Genomic DNA, 23,119 nt, shown 5'->3' with positions numbered 1-23,119 from the left:
CTACATATCCATCTCCCTTGTTCAATGCATTCATAGCATTGTAGTACATGAGGAAACCAGTCAAAACATGACTCAGTTTAACAAGCCCATGACAACTATAAAAAAGAGCACTGCTCTGTTATCAAATTCTCTATCTCAGCCTTCACTAATCATCCAATACTTTAACCATAGCTCCAGCCACAGAGACCAACTATAATTTCTAGTCATTCTTATCTCCACCTTCACCTTTACCCTCATAATTCATACAAACTTTTTATCATCTGCAAATAACTACAAATTTCCAGTTAAACCTGTCCCAATATCATCATCATCATCAAATTCCTGACATGTACCCTCAAGGGGTATACAGGATATGATAGTATTACATGAAAAATTTACATCATTACTAACTTCCTATCTACAATTTTCCTCCAAATTAGTCTGTTACTTGTCAAGACTCCAACATTATCAGATCTTATATTTCTATTGTCTAAGCCACTTTGTACCGTATCAATCCACCTATAATCTTGGTTTTCCTCTGGGTTGTTTTCCTGCCAACCTGGCAGAGAACACTTCTTTTGCTAATCTTTCCTCGCCCATTCTGTTTAAGTGACCATACCACCTGAGATTAGCTCTGCTAATGCATTCCTGGATGCCGACAATCTCAAGTTCTTTCCTAACATTCTCGTTTTTAATATGATATTGCCATTGATGCCATCTGTTCATACCTCTAATCTTTCTCAAGACTCTCATATCTGCGGTCTATAGTCTTTGGTCAAGTGTTTTACTTCTGACCAAGCTCTCAGATCCATAAGTTAAAACTGGTTTGAACACTGTCTTGTATACAGCTAATTTAGATGTTCTGACCAATTTCTCTCTTATTCCATATGAATTTATTCAATTGACTGCCTACCATACCAGCTTTGTTGATTCTGTTGTCTATTTCCATATTTAATTTACCATCTTCAGTAAAAATCGTGCCTAAGTAGCTGAAATGTTTTACTTGGTCCACAGGTTCCCCGTTCACAACACAGTTGACATTTTCAATGATTCTGCCTATTTTCGTTGTCTTTGTCTTTTTATTGCTGACCTTCATACCATATCTATTACAACAGTTATTCAATTTAGTCAGAGAATCTTGCAGACTTGTAGCGGATTTATTTAGAAGTAAAACATCATCCGCATAAAGCAAAGAGCTGACATTAACATCTCCAATTTTGATATCATGTTTAATACCACGTTCCTTCACAATGTGATCCATATAGATAATGAATAACAGAGGGGATAATGTACATCCTTGTCTCACACCAGATTTAACATTAAACCATCTTCCTGTACTTCCTTCAATTCTAACTGCTGACTTACAACTCAAATAAAGACTAAGTATTGCTTGATATAACCCCACTGACATCATATAACTGTAGCGTATTGAATAGCTTCTCTCTTGGCACCTTGTCATATGTCTTTTCCAGATCGACAAAACTTAAATACAGATCTTTGTTATATTCCCATGTTTTCTCCACTATTTCTCATAAAGTGAAGATCTGATCCTGACTGCCTCTATTTGGCCTGAATCCAGCTTGTTCTTCACCAAGCTTTTGTTCTACAATTCTTCTCAACCCTTTCTCAAGTATACTTGCATAGATCTTGCCAGGAACACTCAGTAGGGAAATATCTCTGTAATTCCCACATTCAGTTTTATTTCCCTTTTTATATATGGGTACTATTAGAGCTCTCCTCCAATCATCGGGAATTCGTCCCTCTGTGCAGGCTTTCTGAACTATGCAGTGCAGCCACTGTAAGACTTTTATACCACCATACTTCAGCATTTCTGGTTGAATATCATCTACTCCTGCTGCCTTTCCACATTTCAAGCCTTTGATGGCTTTTTCTACTTCAAGTATGGATATGTATCCCTGACTGCATGCATGATCAGTGTTTTTTTACCACTGTGCTATCATCACTGCTTGTTTCTTTTAGAAGTTTTTCAAAGTAATTACTCCATACTTCAAGGATATCTTTTTCTCCTGTTTCCATGTCGCCTTTATCATCTCTAACTCCTTTTACAGCACTCTTTCCTCCATTCTTAAGCTTCTTCAACAACTTCCAGAATATTTTACCACCTTCTTGATATTTATTTTCTATATTCTTGCCAAAATCCTCCCATGACTTTTGTTTAGCTAGTTTTACACAGTGTTTAGCATTCTTACATTTGTTCTGTATTCTCTAAGAGCAAAAGCTGACTTATTTGCCAGGAACTTTCGATATGCTTTCTTCTTTTCCTTCACTGCCTCTTTAACTTCCTGTGTCCACCATGGAGTTCTGATTTTTCCATCCTTGCAGACAACCTCACCACATGCCTCTGGATGAATCAATCAGGGTTTTCTTCAAGGCTTGCCACTGAATCTCCAAGGTTTGTTTCCTGTTCTCAAACTCTTTCATTTTTTCTTCAATAATCTTTGTGTATTTTAGTCTACAGTTCATACCTGAGAGCTGCTCAACTTTTATTCACTTTAAAACTTTCTTACGTTATTCATTTCAATATGGAATTCAATTATCCTGCTCAAGACTAAATAGTGATCACCTCCAATTTCAAATCCTCTGTACACTCTGGTGTCCTGCACCAGAGTGTACAGAAACAAAAACAACGGGGCCTTGTTTAACTGGGCGACGCCCCAGCCGGCATGAAATTTTGTCATGTTGTACCATCATTTTCTATATTGGTTTAAGTCAATAAGAATACAATTTGGTCAGCTAAAATCCCAAATTGCCAGCCCATCCTCGTTCATTCAGTATCCAGGAAGATACCCAACAGGGTGCACCACGAGAAGGTGAAGATTGGACATTAGGTCAGAAGATCTGGTCGGTTCTCCGCATTCCTTTAAAGGCTATGTGGAGGTCTCCTCTCAGTTATACAGCTTTGACCCGTAAGCACCCCCAATATTATTAACATACAAATTAAACAATAACAGTCCCAAAACAATAATTCCAGATCTTTGGGACATATCTTATTGTTAGACTGGTGTTAAACAGGTATGCTAAGGATGTCATTAACTCTCTGGAATATTCCCTTAAGTCACACAATAATATGCCAATGAGTCCCACTGCCATACTGACATCAAGTTTACTTAATTCCTCATATGCCACCCTTCTCACTCACTACTGGTCCATACTCTACCATTCCTCCACAATCAAACTTCTTTTGATGTTACACTAATGAGGATGAAATGCACTGTTGAAATGCTCATTGAATACTTCAAGTAGTAAACTCTCTAGAATTCTACTTGGCCTGATTGGCATCTACTCTCATACTGCACTTCTGAAGTCCATACTGAGTCACCTTCTTGGCCTATTCTTTGTACCCCCTCCTCATATAAATAATTATTACCATTATTCATCTTGTGCTGCCTCCACAATGTCCTATTCTTCCAGACTGCATGCAGAATCTCTTTATTCATCCATTTTAAACCAACTTTTATTTAGCCTTTTAACCTTTGGGATACATTTACCTCCATTCTGTCTAAATCAGTCTTTACTATAGCTCCTACTCTCTCCTAAGTCTTTTGTGATCACTGGCCATGTAGTTCCACATACACTCATGAGCTAAAACATCATAACCATTCTTGTCACCACGAATGATTGTGTCTCACTGAACAAGGAGATTATGTAACACAATTGAGCAGGCATATATGTGGACTGTGTGGTCCATGTATCAGTTCATAGGTGCAAAGTGCAAAAGGAAAAGAAAAGACTTATTAGAGTTTGAATGGGGAATGATGGTTGATGCAAGGAAAACAGGTACTAGCATCTGAGTAACCACCAGTACTATGGATTGTTTGAAGGATGATATTGAGAAGGCATGGCAGAAATCATCCAAACACAGGCAGATGTCCAGTCAATGTGCTGGGAAAGAAAGACCATCACCAGTTGAAGTCAAGGTCAGTGTCACTCGGCACATGCTGTCCAACCAACAGCTGACAATATCTCAATTAAAGGTGGACTACAACCAAGGAGAATGGAGAAATATATCCAAGCACACAATATGTCTCCTTGAGTATGCCTGCTGATGGGACTCAGAAGTAGGAGTACATGTGCCCATAGTGACCAATTATTATCAACATTACTGACTGCAGTGGACATGGGAGTACCATTACTAGATGTTGGATGACTGGAATAGAGTGTAGACTCATGCTGAAGGATGACTCTGCACTTGATGCCTTGCAAACAAACAGCTGTAACCAGAGTGCACAGTTGTCTGTTAATAGGCCAGTGGTGACAATATTCTTGTATGGGGATCATTCTCCTGGACATCACTTAGACCTATCATCTCCACTGAACACACACTGACAATTACTTTATTTCTGGGGGATCACTTTGGACCAGTTATTGTTCTACATACCTGGACAATGTGGCTCAATGAATCTGGACTCTTCTAGCAAGACAATGTCCCGTGCCACAAGATTTACATTTTGCAAGCATGATTGGAAGAGCATATACAAGCATTTGCATGCTCCTTCACCACTTAATTCTCTTGATTTGAATCCTACTGAATAACTGTGGGATCATGTGGAATGCAGCAACTGTTGGTCAATGCTGAGGTGGATGTGTAAGCCTTTCCTCACAGAAGTCATTGTAAGGTTAGCCACTACCCAGGTAATCACATCACAAGAAATTGAAAACTTATTAATCATATTTTAATAACATTAACAAAGTTATTAAAGCTGACACTATCTAAATTGAAATATATATTGATCTTTAATTGACCATGATTTATAAACATTTAATACAAACAAGTTTTGCCGAACGAGGCCATCAGGCTTTTTCAGGGCTTATAAGAATAAGAGGGGAAAAAAAAAAAAAAAAAAAAAAAAAACTCAGTGAGAGTGGCTAGTACAGAGAAAACGGAGTAACACTATTGTATAAATGAAACATTAAAACAGAAAGCATAACATTACACGCATGGAGCGTGTTGTGTTAGTCACTGTTATGAGAGCATGTTCTGTAGTTTTGAGCGAAATTAAATTCAGGCAGACTGAGTGATCTTATTAAGGCTTTCCATATGTCAGCTATTATCATTCCCTGGTTTCTGTTAAGATTTTTTCCAGAATGGAGGACTACACTGGCTTCTTTGAAATTTCTACAAGAGAAATCTTCTTATAGGTAAGGCATGGAGCTGCTATCCCAATCAATGGTATGGTTAGTAATCACAAAATGATGGGCTAGACCTGAGTTGTCTGTTCTGTTGTTATTAACATCTCCTATATGGTCTTTTTTTCGGATTTCGAGACTTCTCGACGTCTGTCCTATATAGTTTAGACCACAAGCACATGGGATGTTGTACTCCAGCATGTTTGAAAAAAAGGATTAATGTCTTTTGGCAATCTTAAAACGTGACGGACAGTCTTGACCAGTTTGAATGCAACTCTGATGTTGAAAGGTTTAAAAAGTTTTGCTATCTTCTCGGACAATGTATCTGCATAAGGAATAACTAAGGATGAACTGTATTGAGTTATGGTAGGTTGTTGTTGTTGTGTGGAGTTTCTATGAAGAATCTTGTTGATTAGATTCTTTGGATAGCCATTTTTTTATTAATGTCTCTGATATATGAGTAATTTCATCATAGAGTTCTTTTTCTTCTGAGATGATGTTCGTAGTTCTATTTTTGAGCATATCTATTATGTTGAGCTTCTGGGAAATATGGCAAGTCGACTTGAAATGAAGATAGACTCCAGTGTGTGTTGGTTTGCGGTAGACTGTTAGTTTGATATGTCCATCTGCTAGTTTCTTGATTAGGGTATCCAAAAATAGTACTTGATTATCTTTTTCCAGTTCCAAATTGAATTGCATTTTTTGATTAAAAGAATTAATTTTGGTTAAAAAGTTCAAAAGAGCTGTTTTTGTGTACCCCCAAATTATGAAGACGTCATCTATATACCTCCACCACGCTAAAGGTTTTGGGTCTAATTTTGAGAGGATGTCTGTCTCTAGTTTTTCCATGAACAGATCTGCACAGTGCAGCGAAAGGGGACTGCCCATAGTTAAGCCATTTATTTGCTCATATATCATTTCATTCCATTTGAAATAATTAGATTTAAGGCAGCAATGAAAAAGGTGAGCTGTATCTTCAGGGAAGAGATTGTATAGGATACTGATAACTTCTTCTACTGGGATGTTGGTAAATGAAGATACTACGTCCAAGCTAGCGAGAATGTCTGTCTTTAAGATTGAGATATATTTCAATTTTTCACTAAAGTGCTTTGAATTCTTAATATAAGTGTCTGATTTTCTGATATGTCCTTTTAGGAGGCTAGAGAGCTGTTTGGACAAAAAATATGTGGGAGCATTTCTTCTCAACAATTGGGCATAGTGGAACTCCACTTTTGTGGACTTTCAGGGCTTCATACAATCGTGGCATCAATGGGTGTAGTGACTTCAGATTCTGTTGCAAGTCTGTGGACCAACTAGTCATGTTCTGTAATAAGTTGTAAGGGTCCTTGTGGTTTTTCCACGTTGGGTCCGACTCTAATATGTGATACGTTGATGGGTCTGATAGTAATTCTGCATTCTTGGCTATGTGGATTAACACAACACGCTCCATGCATGTAATGTTACATGTTCTGTTTTAATGTTTAATTTATACGATACTGTTACTCCATTTTCTCTGTACTAGCCACTTTGATTTTTTTTCTCTTACCGTTATAAGCCCTGAAGAAGCCGGACAGCCCTGTCAGCAAAACTTATTGGTATGAGATCTTTATCAATCATGGTCAATTAAAGTTCAATACATATTTCAATTTAATTATATGTTTGAATGACCAAAGTTAATAACTGTTGTTAACACGTTAACTGCCGTAATACTAATTTTTTTTCCATCTTCACAGGCTACTGGGAATAATAACAAGTTAACCTGTGAAACAGATACGTATCACATGGCCCCAGCAGAAAGTGTATGTGTGAGGCACACTTGTTGCACATGGAAGCAAAGTGTTAATATTCATTTGCCTTTGATAAAATATTACTTTTTTTTTTTAGTTGCTAAGTAATACAGATTTTCACAACTTACTTGTGCAGGACATCAAAAAGGACATTCTCATCCACTTCAGGAAAAACTAATTTCAGGTATCGCAATTTCATCTTTGGAGAGCTAGGAAGTGGGCTTTGGTGACGACTATTTCCTCCACGATTTCCAGCTACTAATGCAGCAATTACTTCATGTTCTTGATTATTATTACTGAAATAAATTAAAATGATATCATCATCATCTTTGTAAACACAAAGCATAATATACCTTCATTTTGGAAACTGCAAAAACATACAAGATCATAATGTAAAATCAGAAGTTTCAAATAAAATGAAATAAACAAAAGAGACAGCTTATCAGGAAATATCATAATTGCCTCAATGACCTTTACAAACACAATAGAAGAACAAGCTGGTTTTATCAACAAATGTAAACAATTGACCATATCTCTACTCTTCATAGTCTGGCTGAAATCACATGGGAATAGAGAGACCTTCATTGCTGTTTTGTGGATTTTAAACAAGCATTTGATTCCATCAACAGAGAATAACTTATTCACATATTAACAAAAAAAACAAAAACAAACAAACAAAAAAAAACAAACAGACTTTGAAACACTAGTAATGCAAGTGCAATAGGTTCAATATAAAAATATCAACTAAAAAACTTGAAAACAAACAAGGAGTTACTTATTCAAGGATGTTCACTCTCCCCATGCTCTTTTAACATTTTCATCCAAGAACTCATTAAAGAAGAATGGTCCTCAATAAAAGGAGAAAAAGTCGATGGAAAACCAATCACACACACATCATATACAAAGATGATATAGTAAATATAACAGATAACACCTTGCAAAATTACAAGAAACCTGCAAAAGTTATATGATTATAAATTCAAGTAAAACAAAGATAATGAAAATTAAAAGACATCCAGAAGATATACAGATATACTCCCCAACAGTACATTTTAAATATTTTGATTCTTTTCCAGTTTTCTGCTGTTATAGTCCAAGTCCCAAAACCACATTAGAATATGCTCCAGACAAATATTTTTATCTTTTCCGTATGCTTTTACTCATCTTACTTGTAATAAATCATCTCTTTATCTTTAATGCATTTATTGCCATAGCAATTTTTTGTATTTCCAACTTGCATCTTCCATCTTCTTGAGTAGTTCCTCCAAGATATATGAACAATTTTATTTGTTCAATATTCTTACCTCTAATCACCTTTTTATTTATCTTATTGTTCCTTTGAAGCTGCCAAGTTTATTTTTCACTTGGTTAGACTATAATAAATTTAGTTTAATCCTTTATCCTTTCAGGTGCAAACTTTGTTTGCTCGCACTTGGATAAAGGATTAAACTAAATTTATTATAGTCTAACCAAGTGAAAAATAAACTTCCAACATCTTTCTCTAAATCCAGAGTAATTTAATAATAAGATGATACACCGGTTGGCAACTCATATAGGTAAATATGACCTCTCCATTGCTTCTGCCTTAGTATCTCCACTTCTGGGTCTGCCTCCCACTGACGAAACCTCAATAAAGGTCGAAACCGGTCTGGGTAGTGGCCCTTCCCTTAATGCATAGCATTATACATGTCTACAAGGAAATGTGCTTTGCATTATGGGAGATACTAAGACAAGGAGTGATGAGAGCTTGGTCCACCCCTTTACTGCAAGTTGCCTCAGTCCTGAAGATACTTCAAGCACAAACTTTGTTTGCTCACACTTGGATAAAGGATTAAACTTAATTTATTATGAAGCTGCCACAATTATTTTAGTTTTTGTAGCATTTATCTTAACTCTATAATCAGATAAAACATCACCAATCCTGGATAATATCTGTTTTAAATACTGTTCCTTCTTAACTAACAGCTATATAATATCTTCTCTCCACCTATAGTTACCCTGTTCATTTATTCTTTTATTAATTTCACTGCATTCTCTATATACAGAATTGAAAAGTAAGGGAGACAGTGCACAACCTTGTCTTATACTTTTCATTATTTCTGTTGCTTCCTTTTCCTGTATTCATATTTTTATTTTCTGGCTGGTATACAATTTCTTAATTAGTTTTTATCTTTCTAGTCTTTTCCAATTTCTTTCATTATTTGAAAAAGCTTGTCCCATTGTACAATATTGAATGCCTTTACCAAATCTGTAAAAGCAACGTATGTAGCTTTATTTGCTTCAGATCTTCAGCCTATTATGTTCTTAAGACTAATATTGATTCTCTAGTTCCTTTAACCATTCTGGAATCCAAACTAATCCCCTTCATCTAAATAATTTTTGATTTTAATCATTATATATGCTTCATTATATTTAGTATGACCTTTATAGCATGATTGAGTAAACAATGTTCGATAAATTTTACAGTCTGTTGCCTTCCCTTTATTGAGTATTGTTAACATCAAACTTTCAGAGAAAGCATATACTTCCTGCCCCTCATGATATATTATCCCTAATCACTTTAAATAAAGCTTCTTGTGTTGCACCTCTCAGATTTTTTAAAATTTCAGTAGGTATTTCATCTGTTTCTACAGTTAGGAACTGATGATATACTAGGGTTTACAAAAAACTTTCATGAGTGGGAGCCATATAAATTTACCCTCAATGGATATACATGATACAATGATGATACATAATAAGCTTACATTATTACTGATTTATCAACAATTTTTCTACACTGAAGTCTGTTATTTGTGAAAAAGACTCAAATATTGTCATATCTTACACTTCAATCTTCTAAGCAAATTAACCCAGCCATGCTTAGTGAAAATTTGACATGCCGGTCCCAAGCCTGGATAAATGGGGAGGATTGAGTGCAGGGCTAGCAACCAAGTCTCAGAAAAAATTTTTTGCTATGCAAACTGAAACCTTCCAAAATGTGATACTGGATGAAGAAAACAGAACACGAACATGAGGCACCTCTGTGAAAGCCCTTCTAGGGAAGCAAAGGTGCGGAAGAAAGTGACAGCCATCTTACCAAAAGACAAGCTTAGACTTGGATGTTGGAATGTTAGAATCATGTTTGAAACTGGGAAGACATGACAAGTCTGTCATGAAATGTGATACTGGATGAAGAAAACAGAACACGAACATGAGGCACCTCTGTGAAAGCCCTTCTAGGGAAGCAAAGGTGCGGAAGAAAGTGACAGCCACCTTACCAAAAGAAAAGCTTAGACTTGGATGTTGGAATGTTAGAATCATGTTTGAAACTGGGAAGACATGACAAGTCTCGAGAGTCCTAGAAAAATACAGATTAGAAATAATGGAATTAAGTGAAATGAGATGGATAGGAACTGGAAAAATCAAATTAAATTCTGGTCACTACTTAATCTACTCTGGGAACCAAAATACCAATGACCACACAAAGGGAGTTGCATTAATGATGACAAAGAAAGCTCATGGTGCACTAATAAAGTAGAACCCAATATCCGAAAGAATACTAAACACTAGATTTAAAGATGGCAAGCAGAACATCACAATAACTGCTATATATGCACCAACAAATGATGCGATCCAGGAAGAAAAGGATATTTTTTATAACATGCTACAGAGAAGTATAGAAACAACGAACACAGACTACATACAATGCAACTTACAAATGGAGACTTTAATGCTAAGGTTGGAAATGATAATACTAATAAAGAAACTGTTATGGGAAAGTATGCAGAAGGAGAAATAAATGAAAATGGAGAGTTACTTATAGACTTTTGTATGTTCAATCAGCTTGTAATAAGAGGGAGTCTCTTCCAACATAAAAAAATACATAAGTGGACATGGATAGCACCAGATAGAAAGACAAAGAACCAAATAGACCATGTACTTATATCAAGAAATTGGAGGAAATCACTCCTGGATGTCAGAGAAGAGGAGACGAGGCATATTCAGATCACTTTCTCCTAACAGCTAAGATAAAAGTAAAAATAAACAAACAGTGCACAATAGGAAGAGGTTTAGAATTGAAAAACTAAAAAACAAAGAGATTAGAAATAAATTTATAACAACTCTACACGATAAATGGGATAAACTCGAAAAAAGAGAAGGAGATAACATAGAGGGAAAATGGACTAAGATTAAAGACATACTAATAAGCACATCAGAAAAGATATTGGGATTTTGAACTAACACAGACAAAGAATGGATATCAGAAAACACCAAATTAAAAATAGAGGGGAGAGATAGAATAAAAGAGAAACTGTTACAGATTGGCAAAAATGTTGAACAAGAACAAGCAGAAAGATATAGAGCAATTAACAAAGAAATAAAAAGATGTGCAAGAAATGATAAAAGAAAATACATAGAGAATCTAGCACAAGAGGCAGAAGATGCTGCATATATAAATGATACTAGAAAGTTGTATGATATTACAAGGAAATTAAGTGGAAACTAATGGATAGTTCCTATATATAATAAAGAAGGAAAACTATTATTAAATGAAAAAGAACAGATAAATAGATGGGTGAAATTCTTCTCAGAGAAATTTCAAGAAATGACTGATGGTGACCAGAGCCTAGAATTAAATGAACAAAATGCATCATTAGATATAAATTTGAATGAAATAACAAAAATAGAAATTACAAAAGCAATAACCCAGATCAAAACAGACAACATACCAGGTGATATACTAAAAGCAAATCCAAAACTTATAGGCACAGATATTATATCCCTTACTAAATGAAATATGGCAGAAAGAAGAGAGGCCTAAGGAATGGAATACTGGATTAGTGGTTAAATTACCCAAAAAAGGGAACCTATCTGAATGCAAAAAGTGGAGAGGTATAACATTGCTGAGTGTTATAAGTAAAATACCAAGGATAATACTAGAAAGAATCAAAATAGAAATAGACAAACAACTAAGACCAGAATAGGCAGGATTTAGAGCCAATAGATCATGTACCGACCACATTGCTACTTTATGAATTATCATAGAACAATCATTGGAATGGCAAGCAAGCTTATATTTAAATTTTATCTATTTTGAACAAGCTTTTGACAGTATAAACAGATCTTCCCTGTGGAAATTACTTAGACATTATGGACTCCCAAATAATAATAATAATTAAAAAAAAATGTATGAAGATTTTGAAATTAAAGTAATACATGGAAATACCCTCTTAGAACTATTTAAAACAAAGACAGGAGTAAGGCAAGGTTGTATACTCTCCCCTACTATGTTTTTAATTGTCATAGACTGGGTGATGAGAAAAGTATCTCATGGAAATATAGGATTACAATGGTTACTTCAAAACCAACTCCATGATCTAGATTTTACAGATGATATCTGCTTACTTTCACAGAAGCACCAACATATAGAACAAAAAACAACATTTGTAGAAACAGCCAAAAAAGTTGGTCTTAGAATAAATAAAAATAAAACAATGTTAATGAAAATAAATGCAAAGCAAAATAAACAAAGTAATAAATAAACCAAGGCATATAAACTATTGAACAGTTTATATGCCTTGGTTCAATAGTATCAATAAAAGGAGGAACTACTGAAGATATAAATAGAAGGAAACAGCTGGCTTATTCAACTTTCAACCAACTTAGAAATATTTGGAGAAACAAGAATTTGTCTATAAAAACTAAAATAAGAATATTTAATTCAAATGTAAAGGCAATACTAATGTATGGATCAGAAACGTGGATGTTAAACAAAAAGATAGTTAACACTGTCCAGGTCATCCTAAACAAGTGCTTAAGAATGATGCTGGGAATATATTGGCCAAAACAAATATCAAATGAAGAACTATGGTAGAGAACAAACCAGAAACTGATGTTGCAACAGATACACGAAAGGAAATGGAGATGGTTGGGGCATGTGTTGAGGAAAGAAGACAAAATAATAGTAAAACAGGCTCTAGATTGGAACCCACAGGGTAAAAGAAGACGAGGAAGGCCAAGAGAAACATGGAAAAGAACAATACTGAAAGAAATAACAAATATTAATAAAAACTGGAACCAAATAAAAGCAGAAGCAAAAAACAGAGTCCGGTGGAAAATGGTGGTGGACTATGCTCCCAGATGGAGTGAAGAGGATTAAGTAAGTAAGCAAATTAACTGCATCAGTCATCCAACTATCCATCATCCATCTTAGTCTTCCTTTTTTTTTTTTTTTTTTTTTTCTGTAATCCAGAGATCAAAAAAATATCTGCTTTGCTAATTGTCATTGGAACTTTATTGATTCATAACGCTGCAGTAAGATAAGTAATTTTTTTTTCCAAATCTTTCCTAATAAATAATTAATTTATGGTGTTTATTCATTTTATAAGTGTGTGAGATAGACTGAGTTATTAAAATGTAAGTAAAATGTGGATATATCCTTAAACCATATATTGTCGGTATGGCACATAGCAAAACAATGGCAGCCAAGACGTCTCTGTTGAATTAGCTAAATTTGCATGATTTTGTCCAATGTAGAATTTGTGAGATGTATTCGTCATGAAAGTTAAAAGATTTATGGGAGAAGAGTGAAACTAGAGAGAGAGAGTATGTAATAAATGTTTTCAGAGTGAGTGTAGAGAGAACGAAATATGTCATAGTAGAACAGAGAATATTGATAGAAGGCCAGAAATTCAGAATAAAGAAATAGCATGCTTGCATGTAGTACTTTGCAGAAAAAAGCACGAGATTGAAAGGCTGAAAAACAGCAACAGATTAATCAAACTGAGAGCAAAAATACAAAGGCAAGAGGTAAAAAAAAAAAAAAAAAAAAAGGTAATAAGAATAAACAAGAGAAAGAGTATAAGCAGATAATTTTTTTTGGTAACCTATGATAAGGGGAATACTTCACAAAAGTACTACAAAATCATGTTTCCCAGGTGTAAATTAATAATATTAGTGATGCTGTCAGAATGCAGAAAGGGAAAGTGAAAGAATCGACTTTTTGGCTGCAACCATTGACCTGAGAGGGTGAGAAATATTGTATGAGGGAGGATAGGAAAGAGTTATTGGAAGAAGCGGGAGGGGGGGGGGGAAGTGAGAGGATGAAGTTCATAAGTCTGCTACTATGCTAAGATAGAGGTGAACTGAAAAGTAGGATTGATTGGTTGATTGGTTTATAGGTTCAAAAGCAGCAATGGTCATATAGCACCATAGTAAAGGTTACAGCAATACATAAACAGTCAAAGAAAAATTGTAAACAATATGCATGTACAAAAACCAAGCCAAGCAGTGCAGAATATGCATAAAATTATAACTAAGGCTACAGAAGTACATATATAGTTAAATAGAAATTAGTAAACAATATCCATGCACAACAATTAAGTTTCAAATACAGTATCTACATATAAATAAAATTACTGCAAAGGTTACAGCAATAGATAAGGTGAGAAGGAGGGCAATGATAGCTAATGAATGATGCAGCAGGAATGACGAAGAGTTTGTGGACCTATGGCCTGAATTTTTGGACAGAGAGATTTGTACAACACTGATGGGCTGCACTTAAAAGGATTTGGAGTTAAGCATCTTGAGAGAGCTTTGTTTGCTAAGAGCGTGGAAGCACAAAGTCAGGAAAACTAAAGAAATTAGGGCAGATACAGGTGAGTGTGCGTGTGAAGGCACCCAGGAAGTGAATAACTGTGTGAATGAACAAAAAATGAGGAATCTGGTCTCTCAAGCAACAATATCAAATGAAGTAGTTAATTCAGGATGTAAAGGTAGTTGAGGGCCGAAGGGGATGCTACAGTTTCTATATACTAACGTTAGAAGTATCAGGAATACGAGGGAAGAGTTTTTGGCATTGATTAGTGCAACTTTGCCAAAAGTTATAAGTATTAGGGAGACTTGGCTAACAGCAGATGACATAGTCACATTCTGTTACTGTAACTATATAAATATTTATTATTTTCAGGGAGGATAGAGTAGACAGACCAGGGGGATGGGGTACTGCTGATTTGCTATCATCAGCAATTCATCTGCTGATGATAAGTCGTGCAGATGGTAGTAATTTTGAGTTAATTTGGTGTGAGATTGAGGCCAATTGGACAAAATATAAAATTAATCACTGCTATAGGCCAGGAAGTGCCAGAGATGATGCTGAAGACATGAATCAGCTGATTAGTATGATGAGTGCAAGTCAAGTAATTATTCTGAGGGGCTTCAACTTCAGAGACATAGACTGGAAGGAGGAAAGATCATCTACATATAAAAATATATGTAGATGATCTTTCAACTGGCAGGCAGGAAATGGAATTCATATACCTACTGAGAGATAATTACTTGAAGCAGAATGTGATGGAAGGAGCTTGAGGTTTGAGTGTTGGATCTTGTTATAGGATCAGAAGACTTGTCCATTACTAAGGATACACTGCCTCTAACTGGGAGAAGTGATCATGTAGTCTTGACTTAAGAGGTAGCTAAATATGTGTAAATTCCAATTAAGAAGAGGTATATGTGGAGCTATGATTATCATACACTTGATGTAATACCATGGCATAAAGATCTGCAGGAAGGATATTCCCAGTATACGAGGACAGTCACAGGGGTATCTGGAGGAAGTAATATCACACTGCATACTTAAGATAGGAAAGTAAATTGGGTATAGTTAGATGAATAAGTAGTATCATTAAGCATGAGCTGCAAAAAAAAGAAAATATTATGGAGGGCATATACAAGGAAAAAGGTGAGCAGCATAAGGAGGGATAAACCAGATTATGAGGAGAAATTGGAAGAGTAGGTGAAAGGAAATCACAGACAGTATTTTTTGTTACATGGCAAGTAGAAAAATTGTAAATAAATGTACTGTTTATTTTCTTATATGTAATATATCTTTATCTTTTTCCTAATTCCTTATAGCCTTACTCTAATGCGCTTTTTCCCTCTTAACCTTTCTCACTTACTCTACTGCGTATTATCTTTATCCACCTTCCGTATTTACTAGTCGTATGCCTATGAACACTGAAAAATTTATTTGTCAGACTGCGCCATCAGCATATCAAATATTCGGCATAAGACTCAATAAAACTTCCGGTAGATCTCTCTCTCTTACTAGCGTAACTTCCTTCAACAAAGTTTACATAAACAGTCGTGGTTCTTAAGTAATAAAACTGAGTTTTTAATGCCCTAGTTGTTTCCTGCTCACAAGTCCAATATATTTAGGAACAGTGCAGTTGTAAAATAAAGGATCAGGCACACTCTTTTAACAAATAATTAAAACACATTTATTTACATATAATACATGAATTAAACAATAGGGAGATTGCTTTCTCTATCCATTTATAAAATCTTTAGCATAAAATTAGAACCCTTTTACATAAACATTAAATTATCTCCTTAACTCGAAAAACTTATGTATTCTCTGCTTACAATTCCAACTTATTAAACTTCTAGTATACTCGAAAAGAGGTTAGCTAACTCTCTGTTAAGTAAATTTTACAAATTTTATATCAACTTCCAACATGCCAATTAATTCTCTTAAAGACACTTCTTATTACTATTGAACAATCTCTTAAAAGTCCATCTACAACCTACTATGAGAGGGAATATACAAAAAGTTTGAACTTACAAAAGACTCTGCATCGCACATTCAGTCAAAAGTCTTTCACTACGGTCTTATGGCATTTCTTTCATCTCAGATCTCGAGTTTCCTTCAGGAATGTCTGGCATTCAGCAGTATCTCATCGGGGAAATAGTGGGCTGTGGACTGCGACCGGCAAAAGGTCGTTCTCCCGGAAAAAGAAAATCTTCCAAGCGAAGTTGCTTTGGGTAATTTACATTGCCTTATTTCCTCTACTTGGATTCACCGTAAGGCTTGGACAACTGGCTTTTCTATTTGTTGTTTCCAATAGCTCTAACTGCCACCTCCAATGACCGTAACTGCCGCCAACTGACTCTCTTATGGACTCATGAATCTGTTCCCTCTCTCTGGCGGCGACTGGAAACCCTACCTGCTCAGCTCTGTCCCTTTTTATTATGCCTATTTTTTATTATCTCAGACCTTGCATGAAGGGTTGTAATTAACCCCCTAAGAATTCAGTATGACTCATTTTCTTTTAAGTTCAACCCGCTCTTTGTTCTCATCCGTGCACCCTTTTGATCGTAAGTTGCCGGCCAGCAGAAAGTTTTTGAACTTTTTAGACTGACTTTGGAGGTGTTTAGGTGCAGAGCTCGTAAGCACTTTCTCATACATAAAAGTCGTAAACAACCTTTCTTATGCACTCATAGAGAGCTATTACACAACGTTCCGGCAGCAAAACATTGCCTTTGTTTTTTAACACTCTAAAATATTCTTGTTAAAGGAGTATATACAGTTATTTTCCAAAGGGTTATTTACAATAATATCTAGCACAAAATATACAGAGACAAACAAGGTTATTTTTACAATATTCTCATGGGACTTGACCTCTGTAAAAAATAGATGTAAAACGCTTTGGTATTTTAAAATTACACCGAGTTTTTACAGAATGTCTATGGAAGGATAACTTTAATGAGTGCAGACAGCATAGAGGAAATGAAGGCACACAAAACTGTTGAGCTACTGAAATCATTTTACAAGGATATATCATCCAAATGAAGATATTGTTGTGACAGGAACTAATGTGAAAACAGAGGTTGAAAAATTGGAGGTACTTAGTATATTGCAGAATCTGAACGCAAATACAGCTGCAGGATTGGATGAGATAGGCTTGCATTTTACGAGAATGTGCAGGGGCAGGGGGAACTGGTAATGCCTTTGATTAGGCTAAAGTCTCAGCCCTGGAAAAGTCCTAGGAGAGCAGAAGGAGGGCAAAATATTTCCTTTGCCTATTTAAATTACACATATTTGGTCATAAAATACTTAAAAAAACAAGACTTTTTGTGCTTATGAGACCACAGGTTCTTTATACTAATATATGTATTAATTAAAGAACCTATGGTCTCATAATCACAAAAAGTCTTGTTTTTTATATTTCCTTTGCATAAAGGAGGATTCTAAGTCAGTGGTAGCAAATTATAGACCAATTAATATAAAAGGTTGGTCAAAAAGAGAATTCAGGAACAGGTGGATAAAAATATGATATTCTATGAGGAGCAGCATGGCTTTGTGAAGGGTCACTCATGCCTTAGTAATCTACTAAATTTTTATAACAGAGTGACAACTGAGTTAGATAAAGGGAGTGGCTACATAATGATACTGCCAGATTTTGCAAAGGTATTTGACAGGATACCAGATGGAATTCTGTTAAGCAAACTACAGCAAATGAGGATGGATAGGAAACTGGTGATATGAATAAAAGGTTGGCTGATGGACTAGTATATGGAGGAGCAGAATCTCGGAGAAGGCAAGTAACTAGTGGTGTACTCAGGGATCTGTGCTTGAACCACTGTTTTTTAATTTGTACATAAAGATATAGGAAATAATTTGAAGGAAGATAATCAGATTTTTGCTGCTGATGATGCAAATAATAGTTAATAGGTTAATGGTTAATCAAGGTGATATAGAGAGCTTTCAGAACAATTTAAATAGGCAGACAGTATGAGCAAAACATAATCAATGTAATTTAATTCAATGTAATCAATGTAAAGTGAAAAGATCTGCATTTTGGGATACAAAGATTACAAGCTATGTAACACACTGAGGGAACCAAACCCAGGAAAATGATAAAGTCAGGGATTTGAGGTGGTAGTAGACAGAGTTGAAGTTCAGAGGGCATACTGCTAAAGGAACCAGGGTGGCTCACAGGAGTACTTTTTTAATGAAGAACACACTAACAGGCAGAGATAAGCGAGTTATCATTCCTCTTTATAAAACCTTGATATAACCACATCTGGTTTTGTGTGCTCCGGTTTGTCACCTAGGTTTCTTGTGGATGAGGAAGTGGTGAAGAGGATCCAGAGTTGAGTGGACTGTGGAATGCTCCCTCTGAGGAGAGAGATTGAGAGTTGCAATTGGTTGATAGGTGGAGGGAAAAAGGGGGGAGAATATGATAGGAACATTTGTTACTTAAGGGATTTTATAGAAGTAATACAAAGGAAATATTTCAGCACTTGGCTAGAGGGGGGGGGGGGGCAGGACAAGAAATCATCCCTGGAAGTTGAGTAAAAGTGTGGTTAACAAGGCTGTGAGGACTAGGTTTTCCATTTGTAGAGTGGTGAATGAATGGAATGAGTTGCCTGAGTCAGTTGTGGGTGCTTTGCAGAGGGTGGTTGATAGGCAGAGAAGAGGGGATATGATAGAAACGTTTAAATTACTCAAAGGTTTTTACAGGATTGATGCAGGGGAAACGTTTCAGCTGTGTGATAGTGATGGAAGAACAAGAGGTCATCCCTGGAAATTAAAGAAGAGTGTGGTTAACAAGGGTGTCAGAACAAGGTTTTTTGCCTGGAGGGTGGTGAATGAGTGGAATTCACTGCCTGACAGTTGTGAGCTCTTCGTCTGTAAATGAATTCAAGAAGAGATATGACAGATATTGTTTTGCTAGTTTGGGTCCCCCGCGATGAGTCTACTGACTCCATGGTGATACCCATAATAATAATAAAAAAAGGAGAGGTATAATAGATATTGTGCTGATAGTTTGGGTCTCCTACGATGAGTCTTAGGATTGTATTAATATGCAATAATAATCTTTCATCTTCCATTCAATTTTGTATTTTAGAATGTGTTTGCAGAGATTAGCTCTGCAAACACATTCCTGTATGCCACAATGCCAACTTCTTTCCCAATATCTTACTATTTAATTTGATCATGTCCTTTTTAAAATATTAGGGACATGTTCATGTCCCTAATTTTTCTCAGAACTCTCATAGATCAACTGTTTTACTTCTAACCCACTTTTCAGATCCATACGTTAAAATTGATTTGAATTGTTGATTGGATGAATTTCACTTCAGTAAAATTTATTCAACTGACTGCTCATACTAGCTTTGCTTATTTCATAGTTATCTTGCCATATTCACTAAAATTAATGCTTAAATAGTTGAAAGCTTTTACTGTTCTATAGGTTTTCCCATTCATGATGCAGCTGTTTTTAGTATTCTGTTGGTTGATAGGTGGAGGGAAAAGGGGGAAGAATGTTTTTGAGTTTTTATCTTAGTATTGCTGATTTGTTTGTTACAGAAATTATTCATTTAGTTCAAGAATCCTGCAGACTTGCAAGTGGATTTATTTAGACGTGAAACATTTGTAAATCTCTAAAGTTTCTCTTCTCAGTTTTTCTTAGTCACCTCTTCTTTAAATGTAGAAGGAATAAACAGTACAGGGTTAACATAGTGACAACAAATTTGGCATTATGTAGAATTCCAATAATTCAAATCAGCTGTTCACAAGTGAGCATTGCTGTGCATGGCAGCATGCTCCTGTTAGTGCATTTAGTGGACCACAGAAAACATTCAGACAGATTAATGTTGGAGTTTATATTCAAATATATATGGCTGAACAAGATCTCACTGTACTCTCATCCCCCCCCCCCCAAGTCTTGTCACAATAACAGTAAGATTTCTGATTGACTCTACAGAATTTGATGTTTTTACTTTCAGACATCACAGAAACTGGCTGAAGATAACAGTGCTGATAATACCTGTCTCTGATATTCATATACAGAGATTTCAATGTTTGTCTATAGTATGGTTCTTGCTGTTATTATACCACAGGTGATAAACTCCTGGATATTTCAGAGGACTTTTTTAGGATTAATATATTTGATATTCTTCAAACCACAACTGTACAGTCCAAGCTGTGTAAATGAGGAAAATGTCATCTTGGAATACTGCATTGTTGTTTGGAAATAATGTTTGGATCACAGGATGCACTTGATTATCCAAAATATCTAAATAATCACTTGCAGTAATTCTACCATGAAGAGTAATAATGGAACCAACAGAATACCACATATTGCTGCTCAGACTATCATAGAACTGTTCCTTTACTGTTGGAACCATACATTCTGGATTGTAGGATTCCTTAGGTATTCTCAAAACATAAACTCATGCCGATTCAGGAAACAGCATGAAGGTCAACTCAACTAACATCACAAATTTCCAGTTTTCTAATATCCAGGTTTGACAGTCTTAACACCATAATTTACACATCTGAGCATTCTTTTCAGCAATCAAAGGTTTAGAAATTGAAGCTCTACCATGAATATTGAATTTATGAAGCTAATGTTGGACATTTTTTGTAGAAACAGTGATTTTTTCGAAACAATTCTTCTTAATGTCTGGCAATCTCTTTCTGTCATTTTCTTTTATTTTCACCCACTGTTTCTCTTCAATGATGTCTTACATGATCTGTGCATGCTAACATAATCATAGAAATTGTCAATCTTGATACACCTAATAATGTAGCACTTTTTGTCCTTTTTGCTCCAGCTAAATGCTCACCAATGATTTGTCCTCTTTCAAAGTCAGACAAGTCTATCATTTTCTGATCTTTTAACATGAATTATCACTCAGTATATTTGCTAATACAACTGCATGAAACCTACAGAGTGTAAATAAAACAAAACAAGAACATTCAGTCCTGCCACCACAAGTTTTTTTAATGTAGCCAAAACAAATAAATTATTTTCCTAAATATCTTAGTATTTCCATTATTTTGTCCAACCCCTGTATATGGAATATTTGACCAATGTAAAATTTTCACAAATACTACTGAAGAATTTTAAAAAACATCACCACAGTCTCTAGATCCATAAAATTATCTCTCTTCTCTCTCTCTCTATATATATATATCCTAACTGGTAAAAACGATCTTGAGTGACTGTAGTTTCCTTTTTTTGCCCACATTTTCCTTTTCTGTCAGGAGAAAAAGGTACCTGTCTCCCTATACTTCTTTAAAATCGCATTAACAGTATCCAAACCAACACCACACTCATTGGCAATTTGTCTTTGAGTCATGGATGTGTGCTGAGAAAGAGTACATATTTTTGAACACTTTCTTGGAGATGTATCTTTTATAGCTAAACAAATGAATAAAACACTACGAATATCAACTTGTTTACATTATTAAAGATGCACAGTGCTATTAATAAACATAGTAAAGACAGTTTTATATATATATACATATATAAATATACAGGTATCTCTTGCTAAACACGGGATTTGCTTAACGCGCCGAAATTAATTGTGGCAATCCCTTGATATACGCGGCAAGAGTTTTGATTAATGCGCCATTAACCCTGCGGAGCTCACAGCTGATCTGACAGATACATGAAAAATGTTTAATATAAATATTCTTACACAGTTCAGTGTATAGCTTGAAGGTCATGAGTAGCTGTGCATTCATATGTTACGAGTGATATTCCGATAATCTGGAAGATACCTAGAAACCTAACTGGAGAAAGCTTATCCTTAGAAAAGCTTCAACAGAACATTTTCTGGACAGGACAGGTTCAAGATCACGATGATGTTGAACTTTCATAATACATTCAGATTTTTTTTTTAACATTTTAAACATTTAAACATAAAAATTGATCCTGGAGAGTTCTTTTGCTGTTTTCTCCTTTCATCCTGTCTTGAAATTTTCCATCTTTTTTTCTTCCTCCACTTAGTTTTCCAGATGTCATCCAGATTAGTTACTCTTGTGGTTTGTTTTATTTCATTTAATCTGGTAGATCTACTGCTATCCATCATGAAGAACCAATCTTATATCAATTATCTTGAAATTGAGAAATCTGGCCTGGCTGAACATGCCATCTCTACTAAGTAGCATCTTATGGAAGAAGAATTCCTACATAAGATATCTTATGGAATATCTTTATATGGAAAGTTGTGAAACCCTTATTACATTGTCGTAATTTGAACAGATCTGATTGTCTTTGTTTATTTTCTATATGGGAGATACAGTTTCAATATTCTAATAATTCTTCATTTCTTTATATATAATTAAGGAACTTTGACTACTTTTTAAAACTGTTCTGTTATTTGCATTTTCAGTATGTCCCATTACATAAAAAGAAATTGATGTAATGGAACACGATAATGGAAAATTTTGCATTTACTAAATGTTTTAACAACATAAGTTATTGTCTTTGTATTTTTTTGCCAAATGTCTTTCTATGTCACTGCACTTGGCATGTGCAAAATTGTTTACTAATTTAGTTGGTTTTAAATGCTGATTATTGTAATCCATCACTTCAAAATAGTTTATTATTATTATATGCAACTATCTACTACATGTGATGGTGCTGAAA

General features: G+C 35.1%; 1 protein-coding gene across 1 annotated transcript in view; it reads right to left on the bottom strand.

Moving 5' to 3' along the window:
- The window catches only part of LOC150103744 (uncharacterized), a 342,969-nt gene that overhangs the window by 94,496 nt on the left and 225,354 nt on the right, over positions 1–23,119 (bottom strand). The window contains exon 6 of the mRNA XM_090396790.1: positions 7,043–7,210. Coding sequence (XP_090252916.1) covers positions 7,043–7,210 — 168 coding nt within the window. The remainder of the gene's footprint in view (positions 1–7,042; positions 7,211–23,119) is intronic.

The sequence above is a fragment of the Typopeltis vanoorti genome, chromosome 8 (assembly GCF_054136105.1).
Source record: "Typopeltis vanoorti isolate ZY-2024b chromosome 8, IOZ_Tvanoo_1.0, whole genome shotgun sequence".
Classification (NCBI taxonomy): domain Eukaryota; kingdom Metazoa; phylum Arthropoda; class Arachnida; order Uropygi; family Thelyphonidae; genus Typopeltis; species Typopeltis vanoorti.
The sequence above is the reverse complement of the archived record's forward strand: the minus strand, read 5'-3'. Positions and strand labels throughout refer to the sequence as shown.